This window comes from Brachycentrus maculatus, unplaced genomic scaffold, assembly GCF_059751285.1.
Source record: "Brachycentrus maculatus isolate JH-2025_06_01 unplaced genomic scaffold, ASM5975128v1 h1tg000439l, whole genome shotgun sequence".
NCBI classification, from domain to species: domain Eukaryota; kingdom Metazoa; phylum Arthropoda; class Insecta; order Trichoptera; family Brachycentridae; genus Brachycentrus; species Brachycentrus maculatus.
In genome coordinates this window covers 222,145-234,718 of record NW_028281187.1, presented here as the reverse complement: position 1 = coordinate 234,718, position 12,574 = coordinate 222,145, and the positions used below count along the sequence as shown (strand labels likewise).

Genomic DNA, 12,574 nt, shown 5'->3' with positions numbered 1-12,574 from the left:
GAATACCATAGCGCACTCTATGAACAAAATTAAATACTAGTCACTAAAAATGGCTTAATATAATTTAATCGCAACCGAAAATAAATTATTACCAATTTTCGAAGATAGATGTCACTATCAAAATAGGATTTATTTTTATTACTAAAAAAATTGGATAGTTTCGACTATTTAAAAAAAAAACTTACCTTAGATCCAAAAGTATTAGCCTATTTGCCCTCAGTCCAGTCAATTCCTCTATCCGCTCGCTACAGTGTTTTAGCATTCTCATTTGGCATTTTCGGTGGGGCGAATATGTTGAAAATATTGGAGAATTCACTAAGAATTTGACAGTCTTAACTTGATATTTAAGTCTCCCAGAATAGACACATTTGTTCATCTGGCTGTCTATTGTGGGATGCGCAATATGCATCTCCATCTCCAACTTTCTAATGTATCAATCTTCCAATTGTGTTTCCACACAAATACGTTTGACAACGTAAGCATCTTCCACTAACAGCACAGAATAAAAGAAAATATCTTTATCATATTTCATTTTAAATGTTACAGATGATAATGTGATTTAGTTTTACGATAAATAAAAGAAAAGTATTGTGTCTGAGATTTTATTTACAGTGTAAATTTAATTTACAACATTTTATTACATAAATAATCATTCATCTTCACAGCAGTACGTATTGAATAAGTTAGGTACGGTTAGGCCACTTTGCATTCACACATAACATAGGCAAAGTTGAGCGGCGCAATTCTTTGATAATACTAACAGTTTCGGCAAATATTTTTGTTTATACACTATCAAGTTTGCTTATATACAGTATTAAACTATTAACATTCAATTTCTAAATGTGCGCTTGTCGCTCGTCGTGTAATTTTTTTAAATAAACTTAAATAAGACGGACAAACTTGTTTTTCTTTAAAATATAAACCTAATCCAGAAAAAAAATTGGGAGAATTCAAAGACTGTAGACCATATTTGCAAACTGATATTAATTCACAGGCATTAAGTAGTGTATTTTACTACACATTGATATTCGGGTTGATCGCCTTTACAAAGCTCAAATATCATACTAATTGACAGGTAACTCTGTGCTCAAACAGGTTTTGTTTCACTGCGAAAGTATATTTAATCAAATCCTAATGCAGTGAGTTATACGACCTATTATTGTGCAGAGATTAAAAGGCAGCCGACATTCTAAATACATTTAAATAACAAATACGGATGCATTCAATTCACTCGAAATGCTTTATCAATGATTTGATTTGATAGAAAAAATACCTCAGTTATAGTATCATCATATGATACTCATGTAATAGGCATTTAAATGTGTTTAGTAAATAATTTAGTTGTATCCGATATTGCATTAAAAGGTGAAGTGAATGCATCCGATGTATAACATCATTACAGTCTATCAAAACAGGATTTTTCTAAAAGCACCTTTTGTGTTCTTAATATGCATACAGTGATACCTCATTTCTACATTTCTCTAGTAAAAAATTCAGAAAAAGTTGGAATAAAATGGAGTAAAGTGTAAAAGTGAAGAAATCTAAAATGCATGGAATAATATAATTAAACAATATCATTAATTTCACTGTCAAATATAATTGGACAGTGAAAAAAATTAATTACACTCACCCGATTTAACAATTTCATTGACTGGAGAATTTTTTCTACATTTTTGTATATTTCAAACAAGTAAGATAACAATTAAGTGCATATAGAACCTTAACAGTCTTTTTTTTTTAAACAAGGTTGTGTAATCATGGGTGAAGGAAAATTTGTGTTTATTTATATGAAGGTAAAATGGGAATAGAATTTTTCAGTGTAAAAAAATAAGAAAACAAAGAAATGAGGTTTTACTGTATTGCCATCATTCCAACCAATACCATTGCACAAACTCCCGCCACCTGCTTCAATTTCGTCAAATAATTGTCCTCATACAAATGGAGTACAAATCTTAATAGAAAAGTCAAAAAATTGGCACATAAATGAAACCAGAGGTTCATATCCTCAATCCAATGCCAGATGCGCGATACTGAAAATAATTATCAGGAATTGAAGTTCGAAGTTAAGAATTGGTATATAAATTTGATTTTGTATACTAAACCAGCTTTATACTGTAGTTTAATATCCATGAAATCTATAATTTGAAATGGCTAAATGAAAAAAAATACGTATTTCACATTTTAAGATTCATTTATCACACTGACATTGGCATGATGGTATATATTTGAGAGAAAAAATGTTTTATGGGTATATTTTATATGTATGACGGGCCTTCACTGAAATTAGTGATAGCATTTTTCTGCGATATTGTGCAGTGTGTAATTTACAAATTTCATCATAGTGTCCATCATTTGGTCTGCTGGGTGCAGTAACGCGGTGCAAAATACAGGAAATCTGAAATAACACACGGTACAGTATCCTAGAAAAATGCTATCAGCATCCAAATAATGTTGAAATTTAAAAAGTATCATATTCTGTATTCTTATTTGTGATTTAGACTAGAATTATTTAATGAATTATATTCAGTACATTTTCTGGTGGATTTTTTTTCACAAAAATCAAGTACAGGTTTTTATTGTAATTTTGAGTTTGATCAATAAAATGATTTACAGCAAAAGTTTATAAATTAAAAATTAAAGGGAACAAAATTTACAAAACGGTTATAAATTAGCAAATTAAAAATAAGGCTATATTTTCCATAACCCAACTTAAATGAATTATAAAGAGATGCAAGTATATTTTTATTTTGGATAGTTTAAAAACAAAAATATTTGCACTTTTCTATCTTTTTATATCACATTAAGGGTGAAATATTTAATTAGCATTGATCAGAATCAAATTAAAAAACTTTTACCGTAATCAATTATTTCAAAAGTATAAATCGATGCAAGGTGACTGACATGATATTTTTGCTTGAGAAATTCACAAGATAATTCTAGCCTCAATAACAGTGTGACAGTGAGTCGCGTGGGTGACCGGAGTGCGTGTGACATGTGGACGGTTGCGGCGTTCACTTGACATTGAGTATCTTGGTGACAGCGGCGAAGACGTCGTTGGGGGTGGGCAGCGTGGCGGCCTCCAGCCCCTTGGCGTAGGGCATGGGGATGTCGGCGCCCGTGACGCGCCACACGGGGGAGTCCAGCTGGAAGAACGCCTCATTCTCCATGATGCGAGCGCAGATCTCCGCGCCAACACCTACAAATTGAAACCATCAAAATAATTTAAAAAAAAAGAAGACATTAAAATGCTTAAAAATAAATTAACTAATTTCACAGTTGTTAATCTAAGAAAGGAAAAAAAGAAGAAAACACAAAAAGAAAAAATAATTTAAAAAAAAAATGTATTACCAACAAACATAACTAACAAGTGCAAGTCCCTCTCCAAGCATAAAAGCTCAGTCTCTTTATTGGAGAGAACTGCGTTTTTCATTTTAAGATTGTGAGTAGAAATGTTAAGAAAATCAATTAAAATTATTAAAAAAAAACTTTTGTAACCATAATAAAAAAAGATATAAAAAAATTCCTCCAAGTACGAACTTATTGAAAACTGAAATTGTCTCAACTTCATATGAAACGTGTATATGGAAGTTTGAGGGTCCCTGGCATTTGGGTGATCAAATGCCAGGTCGTAAGCCCTGGGATGCTAAGAATTCCATATACATGTTCCATATCAAGTTGACACTTGACAAAATTGACTTTTTATCCATAGGGTGAATAATCCGGTGCCCCATATACATAAAACAAATAATATTTATATTGTTATTTAAACCTGCATGGATTCAAAACTTCACATTTTATCTGGAATTTATATTTGAGCTCATACCGGTTTATCCATACATTTCTACTTATTTTTATATACAGCAGAGGAAGACCGAGGAAAACCTGGCACAATCAGGTGTGTCAAATACTTGAAAGCGGCCGGGTCAGGAGTCATAATAATCGTCGGGTATGTATGAGGAGATGCATGAATGTAGAAGAGGCGAAGAATGTTTGCAAAGACAGAGTGGTATGGCGTTCAATTCTCTCTGCCTACCCCTGCAGAGAAGCGGCGTGATGGTTAGTTAGTCAGTAAGTTAATATAATACTGACCTGAAGATGGCCATCCCTGTTCCACGGTGACAAGACGATGTGTTTTGGAAAGAGATTGCAAAACTGTTGTCATGTCCAAGGGTCGGATACTACGTAGATTTATTATTTCACATTCGATTCCTAAAAAACAAAAAAAAAATGTTAAAAAAAAAAACTGATATTTACTCCATTTACCTAAATGACTGTTCCAAATTAGCAGCAAACACCTGTCCATAAATTAACTTTCTAGTCTGTATCAAATAATGACACACACTAATTTATGAATTATTCTTATTGTCAATTCAGCGTTATTAACAAGAGCTGTGCTACAACTCACAAGCTTCTCTAGATTATACCAGTTCTTTAACTTCTTTTTTCACAAACCCTCATCCGCACCCGGTGGTGCATAGGGCACTGCATCATATAAACGCAGCGTTATCGATATCGTTTACACATGAAGGAAAGGTGATCAGCCGTCCGCTTCAGGTACCAGTCCAGGGTAATATTGAATAAATATTAGAGTGAAAAAATCACTTATATTTATTTGATTTCTCCCTCCTGGGAATCGAACCCGGGACCTCCGGTACGGTAGCCGAGCATGTTGACCATTGCACTACGGAGGCGGACAACAACTTCTTTATGTAACACAAAGTTAATATCTTTACTGACAGCGCCTCTTTACTGAATAGCAGCACAGCTAGGGCACTCGGGGTTGCATACTCTTACTGTTAATAGTTTGCATCATTGGACACTGCTAAAACATAAATAAAAGGACTCGAGGAGATCTCGACAGTAAACAGTAAATTTATTTGAAGAACTAAAATAAGACATCAAAATAAAGAAAATAAACAAAAGTGTCACCACCCGAGAAAATTATTTTTTATAGTTTGGCTAAATATAATTTAAAAAAAGGTAATAAGAAAAAACAAAATGCAACTTCCTGGCAAGTGTCCAGACACCGCGAGACAAATACAGACTAAAATGTAAACACAATAACTTCACTCACCCTTCCCCGCCAATTCGTCGGCGGCCAGAAGAGAAGTCTCCACAGCTTTGCCATAAGCTACGATGGTGATGTGTTTACCCGCTCTCTCCACTTTAGCTTTGCCTGGCAACGTAACAAAATCAATAAACGAGAAGTTTCCATGCAATTTGCACTTGTCAACGGACTAAATTTAAAACGAAAACTCAAGTTGAGAAGCAATTTTCCCAAAACAAACAGAGTTTAAATTCTTTTGTTGCAATAAATCTTGTAGTATAAGACGCGTGTTTTATAAACACGCTCTAAACTTGAACTTGAGATATGTTTGATAAACAAATTAAGTAGGTGATTGAGCAAGTCCGTTATCTGTATCACACATGTATGTAGAACATATTGTATCATTGGACGTCATGTTGTCGCTAGGCACCAATGCTGCATTCTGCAGATTTGCATACTTAATAACTTAACTAGTACATTTAGTATTTCTGGAATAGTCTTCATAAACAACTTCAACAAAAAATAATATAGTAAGTAAATTCCATTAATTTTTTGTTAATATCTAAATTGACATGCCGACAAGGGGCCATAAACTCCTAGAGATTATAATACAATAAACCTTTTGATTCCATAGCGTTCACATAAAGGATTTTGTAGACATATTACACATTTCACAAAAATACACTCACTACATGTATAAGAACCCAATTTTACAGGCTTATTTTAAATTACTAAATTACTAAACTTATTTTATAGATTGCATTTTAAAACACAATCTGATAATGATTTCACAAGGCGAAAAATACATAAACTGGGTGGAATCATAATATTTTTTTAAATTTATATAAATAATAATAAATCATGTATTAGTTCATTCTACACATACAATATTTTAGTTAAAGGTTTAAGGTCTTTGGAATATGGACCAATTTTTATTATTTTTTTAAATTTACTAGTATGTATTCGGATTAAAAAAAACTTCATGGAAACAAGGCAATATTTTTCACAATTAGATTCTACATTCTACAAAAAGTTTTTAAACTATTTACATATCTTTGAAATTGAAAAAATGCAGAGGGATGAAAATTTAAAACATTGTACGAAAAAACGAGATACATCAATAAAGATGGTCTGGTAAATGTACATTAATTGGAATACAGTAACACCAACCATCTATGTTACACTGATAACGGCTTAATACATATATCTGATAACATTCTATGTATAAGGTATTAAATAAATGATTAACAGTGATAGTACCGAAGTGCGATTTCTTAGTCGACAAATTAAATGATGGAAGAATTGCTTACCAATATCTAGAACAAAATTGGTGTCCAGAGCTTGGTCGGACATGGGGAACTGCACTCCGTAGAGCATCTCATTTTCCAGAAACACCACGGGATCAGGATCTCTAATAGACGCCTTCAATAGACCTGCAATTTGATTAAATAATATAATTTAATATGCAATGAGAAACACACAAAGCAAAAACAAGGATCATCGGAGGCTCCTCAAGTTATATTTTGTTTGGGAGAATCTCGTTAGAATTCGCAACACTTATAGGCGTCCAAACAGAAAAGTGTTAAGTGATTTGGGAGTGCAGAGTGAATGCAAGATGAACAAATGGTAGAACAAAATAAGAAAATAAGCTGAAGAAGGCCGAAGAAGATATTGCATGATCAATAGCACCTTGAAAGTGGCTAAAAGTGGAAAAAATCCGCAAGCATGTATGACGAGATACACGGATGTGGAAGAAGTGAAGCAAATCTATGAAGACAGATGGAAAAGCGGCGTGATGGGTTCTTAGCCAGTAGGAAAAGAATTTTTAAGACGTTTCCAAAAAATATAATGAAGTTGTCTACGCTGATGATAGATAATGCAACGAGATCGGAAATTTTGGAAAGATTATCAGAAATCTATCTTAATGAAAATAACTAACACAAAAACTCCTTAATATTCCTCTTTTTTTCATCTTATATTATACATACGTATTATATAGTTTTTATTAGACACCCTAATACCTCATACAAAGGTAAATACAAAGTTATAGTTGGATCCATATATGTGAATCCATTGATTACATATTGTGCGAACATACGATCAAAGTGTATGTATTTTTATAGTGTTATAATGTTATTTGTTCCACAATTTACTAATCATTTTTGTGAAAGGAAATATTAACAGTCTCATAGTTCTGAATAAAGTAAATGAATGCTAACCGTTTTAGTGCCGAAGAGTGTTCTTGCTAGATAGTTAAAATCGCTCTCCTAAATAGTTCTATTGAAAATGTTGGCACTAAAACGGTTATACCACGACTGCAAAATGCATTGTAATTTAAATTGATTTAGGATTTAAAAAGTTTTATCTTGTGAGTGAATTTTAAAATTGTATCACATAAAATCATCGCCTGATATTCACTGTGGCCATCAAATAAATAAGGATTTAGACATATGAACTTATTTAAAATACCTCGTATATGTGTTGACAAAACATCAAGAATTCTGTTGGTAGCCACGTAGTTATGTACAGATATAGAAAATGTTTTCCAAACATTAACCTGATCACCACTTTTCAGATCAGTAGAGACAATACCATGCAGCGCAATTATGACAAATTTATTAATTATTTTAAACATTCCTTATTTATTTATTACACTTACAGATATGTAAGTAAATTACACACTTTAAATAATAAATTATTTATCTGAGCTTTAAAGAAGAAAAATATGCATTTAATAAGATATGACTTCAAAACATACATTTTTACATGGCGTTCCCACTTACAATCGTATGGTGATGGGGAAAGCAGAATACATATATATTTTGTCTAATTAAGGCCACCCACCACCAGACCAACAAAGCCCTATTTTATCATCTAACTCTAAAAAAGGATATTAGAATATTTCCACTATTATAAAATATAGATTGAGGAATAAGCTATATTTTAAGCAAACAAAAAAATCATAAAAATACAATATTAACGAATTGCTGAATTTTGGGTGTGGCAACTGTAAAGAATTAAGGGGGAATGAAAAGAAGTAATCGTAAAAGTAATTGCAATACCACACGTCCATAATGAATTAGTATGTGTGAACATTGCAAATTTGTGTGAAAAAAAGATACATTCAAAGGTGATGATTTGTATGGGGTGAAATATCTATATGTACAGACCCTTGGCATCCTCGGAGCTGTATGGGGCGATGACCTTCAGGCCGGGGCAGTGGGAGTACCACGCGGCGAAGCACTGCGAGTGCTGGGCCGCCACGCCGGCCGCCGCGCCGTTGGGCCCCCGGAACACGATGGGCACATTCACCGCCCCCGCGGACATGTAGAACGTCTTGGCGGCAGAATTGATAATCTGAAAACAAAACATATTCATAATCCAAACCACAACATATCTCTCTGTCAGCATTTCAAGCAAGATCTCAACAGATATGATGCAATTTATTATGAAGAGGGAATACGGAAGTCCTATAGACTTACAAGCTGTCGTCCCTTGGGCTATTTCAACTCTGACCCATGACAGGATCAAATATTGAATATACTTATCGTCAACTCAATTCGGTGAAGTGTCTAACTTCATCAGGGGCTGGTTACAAGAATGGAGAGAGACCATTTCATTTAATCATCAAATATAATTCATAAAAAAATTACACACATCGATAAATTCCACTTCATTGTGAGAAATTCATCGACCTGGTGTCTAACTTTCAAGTAAACAACTTGGAAATTAGGTACTTTACAGATTAAATCCGTGATTTTTCACATTGTGAAAAAATATTTATGATTCATAGTCGGGGTTACCTGATCAATGGACTGCATGGCAAAATTGAAGGTCATGAATTCGCAGATGGGTCTCAGTCCGGCCATGGCTGCTCCAACAGCCAGCCCCGTGAATCCCATCTCAGTAATAGGCGTATCGATCACTCTCTTGTCTCCGTACTTTTTCCACAAACCCCTGGCCACAGACACAAAGTACGCAAGTTAAATATTTCTCTAGAACGGGAATTTATAATCATATTTCCGGATATATTGTATAAAGGCGAATTATACAAAATATTGGTGAGCGTAAAAACTCCAGAAAAAAAAGTAATACAGTAAAACCAATGAACGTCGAATGTGATAAACATTACTTGGACACAAAATCACAATAAAAAATATGCCTTAGTGTGCGAATATATTTTGGGTTAGTTGATAACTTGAAAATGTAAAGATGGAAACTATGTGAAAATAAAAGATGCGTTGGAAGTCCTCAAAAAAGATGGTCCGACAACATAGCCATTGTGGGAGCTAGAAATTGATAGAAAAAAAAGAAGGATACGGAAGAGGCCTATATTCAGCAGCGGAAGACAAAAAGCTAACAAAGAAGAACAAAGAATAACTTGAAATTTTATTTGTAAACTGTTATATTTATATAGCGGGATTAATCTTTGTGGATCATCTATTATCATATCATTATAAAATTTCATTATCTCATTAGTTTTTAAATTTATTTATTTTACAAATAAATAAAAGATAAATAGTAATACATACTTTTGAAAAAAGACAGAATAAGCATAGTAAAAACAAATAAAATATGATACATAGTAAACATTACAATAAGTAAGTAAAACAGAAAATGAAAGAAGTATCTTTAAAACAGGTACTTATTATTATGAAAAACTATACATAATGTATTACTGGCTTGTTGCAAAAGCAAAATTAAAACGAAATATGAATAAAACATTTTTTATTGATCTTATGAACACATGGTAAAGAAAATAGAATAAGATATATCCATTTGTTTGTAAGTAAGGATTTATTTGTTATTGTTTTTATGTACCTTACTTATTATTACATTCAATAATAACAATAAATGTAGAGGTAGCACACCAAGGGATGGTGATTCACGATCTCATCCACTGAATATATACAGTGAAACCTCTATGTATCGTTTTTAAAGGGACTTATTAAAATAAACTATGAATGCGGGAAAACAATGAATGCGGTATTAAGAGGTCAATACGCAAGTAGATACGACAGAGTAAAGATACCGGCCTCCCAATCTGTATAACCATTCGTAGGCTAAAATTCTAAGAAGAATACAGGTTTCAGATGGAAATTAATTTATTTAAAAAAAAATAAAAAAAACCAGAATAGAATTTGAAAATATATAAAGTTTTTTGATCAAATTTTGTTTTGTAACTGTTTAATTTTCGTAAGTCAATAGTATATTTTCGACTTTGCAAATAGTATTTTTTTCAACATCGGTTATTGAATGTGCGTTGTAGAAAGTTTTCTTTCAAAGAGTGTGCACGCTTCTGGAAATGCAGGCACAGGCAGCGGCTACTTTTCATCAATATCGACCTCTCCTGCTATATCGGTTACACAAGCTTTCGATGGTTTCTATCCCATACGTTGCCATTGAATATAAGAAAATTGGAAATAATGTAAAAAAAACAGACAAAATGTATCAAATATGCAGCTTAATACGAGGATAAATGCTGTAAATGGTAATAGAGAAACGATCGATGCGGGGTTTAGTTTAGTATGAAATTAAGTCGGGATAGAAGAAATAAACGACACATCCGGGAAAACGATTATTCGAGGAATGATAGATATAGGTTTCACTGTGTTGACGCTTGAAACCATCCAGCTGTGGTTTGAATTATTATTATTAAAAATTAATTTTGTGTTAAAAGTTTAAGGACAATCAGGGGAAAGAAAATATTTATATAAAAAGACTAGTTTGAAACTGAAATATTAAGAAATAAGATCTATGAATGTAATTTAAGAAGTTTTAAAAGTGTTTTGGAGGTACTTTCAAGCCTTATTATTTATTCGAATTACAGAAACATTATAAATCCAAAAAACAAATTGAAATTGTCAATTACGCTGAATGATAAACCAACCAAACAAAACATGGTTCAGTCAATTCTGTGAGTAATAAATTCTAATTCAATTGATAATTATTGTCAATTTAATGTCCACTGTGACGTTCGAATACCCACCTAACCTCAAAACTTTGTAAACCATTTACTCTGGATTTTTAAATGAACTTAACAGAAAAGGACGACGTTGCGAGTAACTGGATATGTAATGAATCAAAATTACCTGGAAACTTTGTACGCTCCATCGTATTGGGCAACTTCTTCACCGATTAGAAAAACCCTCTCGTCTCTCTCCATTTCTTCATCGATAGCTGAATTCAAGGCATCTCTTACTGTGAGTTGTTTCGCTGAGACGACTCTCGTCGTGGAAAAGGCTCGGCTCGTCAGGGTTTTCACAGCCATCGTCAGAGGTTTAGGCAACATATTCGACACCATTGTGATGTAACCTATTTGTGTTGACAGAAAAAATATTGGAGATTGACGCGGCAAGACTATTAAATTTGAAATTTGCAAGTGTCGGGATGCGACTGGCTACTGTCTACCGACTACTGACTTCTGAAAGGACGGTCGTCGTGGAACTGCGAGTTCCAGATCAACTCCCGACGTACGAATAATTCGCCGACAATATTATTCAGTTTTTCAATGAAGGTCGATAATAAGTCACTCGCATTTACGTTTCACCACCGTGAAGTCTGCTACGCGCTGCTACGTCTACTACTATCATAGTTCGTAAGCTTTTATTGTGCATGTCTTGATATTCGAATACGATTTCCTCTTAAAAAAAAAGATAGCGCGCTATAAAATACGCTCTATCTCTTTTTATCCTTTACGCCTGTAAATTAATTTTACCTCATTCTAACTTTATTACGTTGCAGAAGAAAGACAAAGAAAGAGAAATGTTTATTTAGAATTTTATTTTATTTTATTTAAGCTTACGGTGTCTGCTACTGTCACCAGCGAGAAAATACATTTTTTGACCGATTACGATAACTACAATCCGAGACTTAAACCATTTTATTGCAGGTTTACGTAGTAACGGTGCAAAAATAATAAGCAGTTAAGTTGTTTTCAAATTAATAAAACAAAAATTCAACAGATGGTACGACACGATTATAATTTCAACAATACGTTTTTTTTGTTTATTTTAGGACCTACGGACCATTTCTTCACATTTATTTAGGGCGCTTGTGCGCTACACGGAATTTTATTGTCCGGCATTCCAGTTTAGAAAAATAAAAGCGACTACGACAGTTAAGCGTGATCGAATTTAAGCACAACGTGTTCACGCACCGATCAAGAGCACCGATCCGAAGAAAGATGGGCAAAAGAACAAGCCAATCCAAGCCAATTATCGTTTTATCACGCTAACTGAAGTGCCGGACGGTAAAATTCCGTGTAGTGCACAAACGCCCTTAGGGCTGTCGCGTGTTTTAGCATTTTCAGAAAGTGAAAGATTTTTTTATCCTCGATTAAAAAGGTAAATAATAGGAGTTTAGCAAATGCCACCAACACGTGACGTTTCAGAAATTATGCAGTTCTTCTAAATTTCTACTTATTGGATATTTCATTAAACACAAAGAATCGGGTTGCGTTTATATCGATTTTAAGCGCAATTAGATATACACCGATAATAATTTTCTAGAAAAAATATTATTTTA

At 33.2% G+C, this 12,574-nt stretch overlaps 1 protein-coding gene across 1 annotated transcript; it reads right to left on the bottom strand.

Annotated features, from left to right (window-relative positions):
* Positions 1–588: 588 nt before the first annotated feature.
* Positions 589–11,610, bottom strand: Pdhb (Pyruvate dehydrogenase E1 beta subunit). The gene is made up of 7 exons (XM_088271390.1): positions 11,140–11,610; positions 8,851–9,004; positions 8,218–8,404; positions 6,358–6,480; positions 5,075–5,176; positions 4,090–4,209; positions 589–3,196 (listed from the first exon to the last, which is right to left on the bottom strand). The coding sequence occupies exons 1-7, from the start codon at positions 11,349–11,351 to the stop codon at positions 3,012–3,014; spliced, it is 1,083 nt and encodes a 360-aa protein (XP_088127516.1). The 5' UTR covers positions 11,352–11,610; the 3' UTR covers positions 589–3,011.
* Positions 11,611–12,574: the final 964 nt, after the last annotated feature.